Genomic DNA, 8979 nt, shown 5'->3' with positions numbered 1-8979 from the left:
CTGTGCCCAAGACAAATCTCCCCTTGGGGACAATAAAGTTTATTCTATTCTCCCAGTTTCCTGTGTCTCTTCAGCTGTGTCTGTCCATTAATGGCAAAAAAGCCAAAATAATAATAACCCCCAGAATAATTCAGCGTGCCTGAATGTGCAAAAAACACTGCTTGTTCTTCTTCATACTTATTTCATCTTTTACTTCTTCTGTATGTTTTTTTTTAAGCGTGTATCTACTCCTGTAGCTTTGCCAGCACATACACAAAAAATACATCCAATGATTGATTGTGAGAGGTTTAACTTGCTCTCGTTCCCACAAATTTTCCTCTAAAGACATAATTTGAACATTAAAACAAATAGGAAGATTTGTGCTGGTGCTGGTGTACACATGTAACTCATGTGAATCAAACAGACTTAAACTTTTGGTTCTGGATGACAAGAGGTCCAACCAACTGCCCCATAAGCTCCAATATTAATCAAGAGCAGAAATTTCTGGAGAAAAGCAGACGTGCCTGTTTTTAAAATTGCTGTAATGTTCACATTTATTTACTTTATCCACAAAATGACATATGTAGGTCTGCTGGTCACATCACTGCAACAATATGACCGACAGTTTTTTGAATTACAGTGGCGAGTGGAAGTTTCAGAGCGATCTCAGTCTCTGTCTCACACACCTGATGTTCCTCTGCTCTGGTGAGATTTTTAGCAGTTGAGACCAGCAATACACACACACACACACACACACATAAAGAGTACAGCTGTGTCTCCCATAAAAATAAAAGCCTTAGTGTCTGTATCTGAATGGAGAACATGGCTATAGAGTCCCCCCATAGAGTAACTGTATTTTAACAGGTTTAACACTTGTACATTGCACAAATACAGTAAAAGAACAGTAATTCATACGTTTTATCCCAAAATTCACTACACTGTGAACTGTGAATCTGCAGACTTTTACACATACACACGCATTTGTAATCTTGCCGAATCTTTCTCTCTCTCTGTCTCTCTTAACCTATGCAAACAAAAGTCTAAACCAAAAAATTAGACACTTTATCCTGAGATAAAGTTGAGAATATACTGGGATGCAAGTCTAAACTTGAAATGAGAGGTTTTTGTCTTGAAACTTCAGACCTTGAAATAAGTGTCAAAGCGTACTGGAGGTCCTTTAACAGATGTGTCCCTATTGCTAAACATAACCTCAAATGAGATAAAATTGCTGATAAAGACAAGGGATTTTTTAAAATTTAGTCAAAAGCCTTGAATAGTCAGCACTAGAAAAATCCAATCCACACTCAAAAATTATTGTGTTATTTATTCTTATACGAGGTTATCTCACTTACTTAGAAATAGAGTTTTCCCACACTTTTTGTCACTTTCCACACATCCTGTGCCACCTACAACAGCAGCGCAGTCTGAACTTGCTCTGCCTGTTAAAGTAGGTCACTCAGGAAGTATTTAAAGAGTTGATGTGTCAGGAAACCATTCATGTTGATCAATAGGTCAATGTATCCTGTCCGAGCATGTACCTCGCATCCTGTCAAGGATCTATCCATGAAGACTGGCAACATGGGGATGGAGCTGTGGTTCACTGGAGACAATGACACACCAGCACTGACCTCTGATCCCAAATTATCTAAACTTGCATTTCAATAAGTCTGTGGTCATTAGGGCACTAATATGGATACATTTGAAGACACTGTTTAGACTAAGCAGAACCATTTTAAAAGTCATTTTCTCTTCCTTTATATGCTTATACAGNNCTGTATAAGCATATAAAGGAAGAGGAGAAATTTAAAAAAAATTTTTTAAACTGGTTCTGCTTAGCGCAAACACACCCCAGTGTACAGCTATGTACTATTGATGGGTGGGTACGAATGATGTCTGTCATATGAACTAATTTGCTAAAAGTTGTTTTGCTGGCAAGGTCCTTTTAAAAGCTGCATTTTATTATACATCTTTTATTAACCATTATATTTTTGATGGCAGTTTTTCTAGTTTTTTTCTGCCATTGTCTGGAATAAAATTAATTGAATTTAACTGATGATGCTCTCTGTTTAGTCTTTTGGGCAAAGAAAGGGTCTGTCTCTTCTGGCTTCCTGTGATAGCTCATTTACAGTTTTACTGCGTTCAATCATAAAACACAAGTCTTGTCAATGACTGAATTAATATAGAATAGCAGAGTAATTGAGAGAGTCTTGCACACTGAAACACAACTTAAAGTCCCCCTCCACTCCTAAATATGTTTTTTTTTCTTGTTCCTACAGTTAGATTTTTGATCTTCACTGTGCAGAATGATGTATGGGCAGAGTTTGACACTAGATGGATGTTTTCACATTCATCTGATGAAAGTGAAAAGATTCTCTGAGCGCACTAAAAACATGATTTTAGGGGCGGGGCCTACAAGCGTAACAGTTTGAAAGTCTCATAGTGGTGTAATATAGAAACTTAAAGCCACCAGTTCACATAAACTGAGAAGAGCCTTTCCAGTGAAGTAGGAAACATCTTGCCTGAGGCCTGATGACTCTTCAGGATGTGTCGGAGGATACACAGAGGTCACAGGATTATCATAAGTAAGATTTTAAATGAGGTTGAAGGAGTAGATGCTTTTTTAGGGACTTCTTTTGTGGAAAGAACATATAGACAGACATTATTGTTTCAAGCAGACTGTTTGTATATATGTCTTAATTCATGTCTGGAGGGGGATCTTTAAGCTCTTTAAGGAGATATTTTAGTATAAAAACTGCATCTAATACATCATTAATCCGGCATTCACAAAAAATGTGTCATTAAACGATTCAGAAGAAAATATGGTTTCTGCATGTCAGGCAATTCTTGGCTGGCATAGTGAGAGTCGCTCTGTGTATGTTCTGGTATTCTTCCTGCTGAAGGGTCCTTAACATGTAAACTGACCCCACATCCTGCTCTCCCTGCCTAGGAAGGAAAGAAATGCTGCAACTATACTGACCTCTAGTGGCAAATCTTTGGATTTGAAGGCCAAGCAGCAACGTCCCGTGTCCACCTTATCAGTTTGGCTGTAATGCAGTGAATTCCAGATGTAATGGGTAATGTTCTTGTGATAATCCTGTGACCTCTGTGTATCCTCCACCACGTCCTGAAGAGTCATCAGGCCTTCATGTGTCAAAGTCATGTGTTGGGCTCATTCACACTCATTTAGTGTGGGGGAGAGAATGTCTGGATAAGCACGATTGCACAGACACTGACAAATTGTGAAACAGTGTGTTTTCTTAAAACACACCCGAGAGCAAGACATAGTGAGAAATAATGAGCTCCAGAGAATTCTTGCTTGGGCAGAGCAGTACCATTCATAATTATTATTAATGAATTGTTATTTGTCTGAATGTTTTCCTCATTCCAATATTATAAACTTCTTTTATTCGGTTCTGCTTGAAGCCATTTATCTTCATGTGAATTTGACCATGAATGTGCTAAGGGAAGCAATTAAAAAAGATTTACTGGAAAGTTATGTACTTTCGTAATTTCCAAATTTTGTAATTTGCATAACAATTAGTACAGTGTGTGCAGTGAAACACTACAACTTCCTAAAATGTCCTTCCTAAAAAGGTCCTGCTGTTCACCCACACAGGTGATTTCACTTATTTTGGCTGATCAGAAATGTTCTCAGGTTTGTGAAATGTGTACAGTGTACTATCTTTCCTGTTTCCAAATCACACCACAAAACAAGTGAAGACAAGTACAGGAGGACAATAAAAGGTCAATTATAAAGAGGTAAGACAAACAAGAAACACCGACAGGAATACACTTGTATTTTTTTGATATATCTTTTTATATTATTAGTGGCCTGAATGATTCGTGAAAAAACTCAAACACAAATGAATACAGCTGTAACACATCGTGGGTCAATGATTCTTTAATGAGTTACAAAGACAGGTGGACTTAACCTTTAATTGCACCTACTGCAATGTCATAATATCATACATGTTTCTCTTGTATGTAAGTAAGTAGAACATGGTGACAGCTAATGTACTAATGTAATAATCTGGAAACATCATAACAGAGTGGGTTATGACGTGGACACAACACAGCCTGATATATATTCCCAATTTTCACTCTCACTCTTCTCCTTTTACAAGGAACTAAAATATGATGTTGTCTAAAGTTGTTGTGGAAAGCATTGTGGTTGTCTTTCTTTTTTTTTTCCTTCAAACACAAACCTCACATGTTTCCTATTAAGTGAGTCATACTGAGAGAATGTTGGTACAGGAAACCAGAGGGCTGAGTCGACAAACGGAAAGCAAAAACCCACTTAAACACAAAGGTTTTGGTCTGAGTAACTTACTTACTTTAAACATGTATGCATTCTTAAATGTCAAAAAAAAGAGAAAAGAATTTGTCCGGACTGCTGACTGAAAGGATGTAATGATAGGCATTATGTTAAGTCGACAAAGAGCACTTTGTTCTTAGCAAACCCACGTCACTCTCCCTCTCTTTTTGTTGAGCTCTGTATTTGTGACTCTTACTGGTTATCATTTGAACAAACACTGTAATAGTAGGCCTATCCTGTTTATTTTCTGTATAAAACAGATTCAGACCTAGAAATGGGAGGAGAAATGGGGGAGGTGCTCCAGCAACTTGTAAAACTGCACAGTCTCTCCACTATGTCGATATAAAGGAAGTACAGAATAATCCTCTCTTTATGGCTTTGCATTTTTTATTTTTTTTTTAATCCAATATCTTTCTTCCGTTTGAACTCTTGGTTTTTACTCCGGCCTCGCTCAGGACCAATCAGCTCAGAAAGAGGGTGCTTAACTGTCTCTCTTTTTTGGATGGAAAGTCAGAAGTAGGTGAATCTTTTTTTACACATCTGTAGCTATATAATGATCAGCTGCTGTTGTTATTGTGGAAAAGTTATCTGTTTTCTGCTTGTGTAAGGTGTAAATGTTGATATATCTAATTTAGCTGGTATTATTATTCCATTACTGTATAGAACAGATGTGAACATAGAACTGCGTATTCCAATGTCCATTCCTTAGCCAGTCACTATGTCCACACAAAACAGGGTGAGGCACAAGTGCAATACTGAATACTGAGTGCAATACTGTGGTGGATTTAAGTGCCTCATCAGTGTATGTGGCTCATGTATGTGGCTTTAGGATGGATTTATGATGGGCCCCAGAAAAAGGTTCATGGGCAACAGACTGGCCAGCATACATTGTGGTACTACATTCTTCTGTTTTACAGCACGAGTCCGCTGATGCTGATGTATTGCATGACCAACTAAGCGTGACACAGCTGCAGTAACGTATATTGATTGCATCAGTAAAAGAGGCTCTTAGAAATCAGGATGGGTGTGGGGCAACATTATCAAAGCAAAGTGCTAGTAAACCTCTGTTGCTCAGTGCCTTTCCCTTTAAACTAACGACCCTTACGGTAACTGCCTTTCACTACTTCCGGAAGCTACTGTGGTAATACTACAGTTTGACCCTTCTTTTAAGTTACACTCGGTTTTAAGGTACTTGCAATTTACTTGTTACTTTATACTTATCTACATTTCAGTGGCAAATGTTATATGTTTTGCTCCACTGACAACTTGTTTGACAATTGTAATGCACTGTTATAGACCAGACTAGAAATAACCGTAAATAAAGGAGTTCAGACTGGCCACATCTGGACAAACTACAACAGTGTAATGCTGCTTACTCATTAATGTATCAGTAATAATAATATCATCATAGCATATTTAATGTAGGAATGTATTAGTATTTTTAACAGTGTTACTTTTACTTAAAGTGCCTTTAAAATAGGTTTTTATAATAACAATGTATCAAATGTGAATTCAGTTGAAAGCGGTTGCTCGTGGTGATGAACACACCTTGATCTAAAACCTGAATCGCCTTGAGTTTCATAATAAGTTTTAGCTCATTGTTTGCTGTGGGAAACTTTACTGTTCTGCTTTCCTCACACTGTTTCCATAGCATTGTTTTCGGTTATATTTTTGCTTTCTGTACTCTATCTGCTGAGCAGCACCAAACAGCTAACAGACACAATAAATGCAGTATTTCTCCTATGTGCTTGGAAGGCAGAACTGTATTCAGTTGGTTGCAATCTGCAGTTTCGATACCACTGAATCCTCCACGTTGGAGCTTTATTGTTTTATGGTCAGACTGAGCCACTGCTATCAGCATTGTTTTTAAGTGATATTAATGGGGCAATAGCGCACACATGTGTGGACTGCAAAGAGGATGTGAAACGTGTGGTTAGAGTGTAAAAAAAAATATGTGAAAGTTGTTGGCACCAATAGTAAAACGTTACAGTTCTTCATTCTGCCTGTTACTGTTTATAAATTAAATCAATAAATCTGAGCTGAGCTCAGTAAACCAGTCTAATCTGATACTTAATTTCCTAAAACACTTTTTAGGTAGTATTCATAGAAGAATAATGGAAAAGAAAAGTAGAAGTGTTCACTCTTTGTTGAGGCAGCAGTTGCATTGGGAACATTACACTGGGGAAATGAAAATAATATACGGGAAACAAAACCAGTCAATCATGTATATATAATACATCAAACACTGTAAAGCTAACAGATGGATGAATGTCCATCGTGCTTTCAAGGGGGATGTTGGAGGGCCTTTTAAGCTCAATCCCTATTCACAACATATTAGATTGTGTCACTCCAGTAAAGGTCAAATCTATTTTTATAAATTTAAACCCATACTTATTAACTTGAAAACTAGTTGATTGCAATTAAAAGATAAATAACACACATTTCTCAGTTAAGATTTCTGAAGATGGAAAAAGGATACCCACCACAGGAATCAGCTCCACCATACCCTGGTCCACCTATGAACTATGGGGGTCCAGGGCCTCAGCCAGGGATGTACCCTCAGCCAGGCATGTACCCCCAGCCAGGCACGAACCCCCAGCCAGGGATGTACCCTCAGCCGGGCTTCCCTGCAGGACCTCCACCTGCTGCATACCAGGGAGGTATGTATCTGCCCGGGTTAAAAGATGATACTGTTACTTTGGAGACGTCATTAGTCATTGTGACCTTGATCAGGGTTTTGAGGCCTAACAACAGTATTTCACACCTTTTCTGTGAAAGAAATAACAAATGCACCTTTGTTCTTAAATCATGCTTTGGGTAGGCATGTAAAAAACATAACCATATACAAACACATAACATAAATTATCCACAAAAATGGGGACCTATTATGTTCATGTACAGCTCTATATTCAAAGACCGAGGCTCCACTGGTGTAGTTTGCAAATTCCCTTTTTTAAAAACATCCGTATTTATCTTATACTGGCATGCAAATGAATGGACCCCTGTAACCACCGGTGCCTCACGCTAGTGGTTTAGCTAACAGCAACAAGTAAGGCTAATATATCCACCAGTAAACTCTGGACATAACTGTAAACCACAACATATGTAAATTTCCTTTTTGCATACAAAAACCTGAAACTTAGGGCGTCAGCTCATCCTGTAAAGAAGAAAAAGAGGTTGGAAACACTGCAGGCCAGTCTGGATTCTGTGCTTATTGCTCACAGGGATTACGTTTACATACCTTTACCTTTTTATTTGACACTTTGGTTTCGTTTCATATCAACATCTGACATTGTGACATTATATATATAATATATATATATATATATATATAATATATATAATATAATATATTGACAGAGGAAAAGCATAAAAGGTCCCTTTTAAAAATAAAGTACTATAATAATGCTCTTGCATTTATTTTTTGCAAAAACGTTTATGTTATGAAACATGAATTAAGGAAATATCTGTTTTGTCCTTTCCTGCTTTGGTAAACTGTGTGTTTCATCTGCCAGGTGTTCCTTTTGCTCAGGCTCCTGCTGCACCTGTCGCACAAGGTAAGGCAATGCACCTGTCCCATAACACTGCTTTCCTGTGTAAAACACAACAGAGATACGTGCATTGTTGTACCATTTGTATACACATTAAGACCCCACACATATAGTACATACAACTGTAAACACATATGTGAAATGGATGGCACTGTGTTCCAGTTTGTGAGTGTGTCACAAAGTCAGTGGTTGAAGTCCTCAGTCTCCCACCAAAGTGATCTGAAGAATAGCCCATTTGTGGCCTCTGTGCATAACAAAAAGCTATTGTTCTCTGTTTGTTCTTCTGGTATACAGTCACACTTTGAGTATACAGGGTTTCTATCACAGGTGTATTACTTCTTCACATGGACTACACATATAAAAAATGTATCTCACTAATACAGCTCAAATGCACTGCAGGCAAATTTACATGACTTTCACACTACTCAATAAAAACAACAAAACACTTTAGGTTTAGATGCCTCAGTGGCTCAAATTTCCAGACAGGCACTATAAACAGACTGAAATTGACTCTCCATATCAGATTATAGTTGTTGTACTGTTGGCAGCCTGCCAACTGGTCTGCTGGTCTTGTTGAGTTAGTGCAGTTGGTATGTTTTGTCCTCAAATCTGGTAATGACAGCCAAGTGGAAAGTGTATAACTTCACTCACTTTAAGTTGTCACACATGCTCATATCAATGATTACAAATGAAAGACCAGTTCTGAAGGAAGGCTGTCATTTATTTAAAAAATAAATATGTTTCTGTCTGAAACAGAACATGGGGCCAAACAAAATAGGTGAAAAGAGAAAAATAGGTACATGCAGTTTTCTATTACTTACTATGTGTTTTGCCTGCATTGACCCATTGTTGTTATGTGTGCGCATGGTAACTCAAATCTAGTACTGCACAGACACTATGTGGCCGTGTTGGTAAGCAGGAGGCAAAAGTTGTCAAAAATACGTTCACTTCCATGAAAGGCATTTTAAAAGTGTATTAACACTTAGTTCAGTTGGACTGATCATATTCACAGAACCCCCCTATTTTGGGGGGCTTTTAATGCCTATAGTGACAGCTGTAGAGATAACATGTAGCAAAGGGCCACAGGTCAGAGTTGAACCCATGGCCGCCGCAGCAAGGACTTAGCCTTGATCA

The 8979-nt window shown here is 38.0% G+C and overlaps 2 protein-coding genes across 3 annotated transcripts in view; both read left to right on the top strand.

Moving 5' to 3' along the window:
- The first annotated feature begins 4563 nt into the window (after positions 1-4563).
- Positions 4564-8979, top strand: part of LOC118322759 (cell death-inducing p53-target protein 1 homolog) — a 49145-nt gene continuing 44729 nt past the window's right edge. Inside the window, exons 1-3 of one of the 2 annotated variants that reach the window (XM_035654539.1) lie at positions 4564-4814; positions 6744-6954; positions 7810-7851. In XM_035654539.1, the coding sequence (XP_035510432.1) occupies positions 6759-6954; positions 7810-7851 (238 nt within the window). In that variant the 5' untranslated portion in view covers positions 4564-4814; positions 6744-6758. The remainder of the gene's footprint in view (positions 4815-6743; positions 6955-7809; positions 7852-8979) is intronic. The other variant, XM_035654538.1, reaches the window with a different exon arrangement.
- LOC118323021 (succinate--CoA ligase [ADP-forming] subunit beta, mitochondrial-like) overlaps positions 7987-8979 on the top strand; it is a 6549-nt gene continuing 5556 nt past the window's right edge. The window contains exon 1 of the mRNA XM_035654932.1: positions 7987-8010. Coding sequence (XP_035510825.1) covers positions 7987-8010 — 24 coding nt within the window. The remainder of the gene's footprint in view (positions 8011-8979) is intronic.

The sequence above is a fragment of the Morone saxatilis genome, unplaced genomic scaffold (genome assembly GCF_004916995.1).
Source record: "Morone saxatilis isolate NCDOM2014 unplaced genomic scaffold, NCSU_SB_2.0 Contig14, whole genome shotgun sequence".
In the NCBI taxonomy this organism is placed as follows: Eukaryota; Metazoa; Chordata; class Actinopteri; family Moronidae; genus Morone; species Morone saxatilis.
This window is presented reverse-complemented; position numbering and strand designations above follow the sequence as displayed.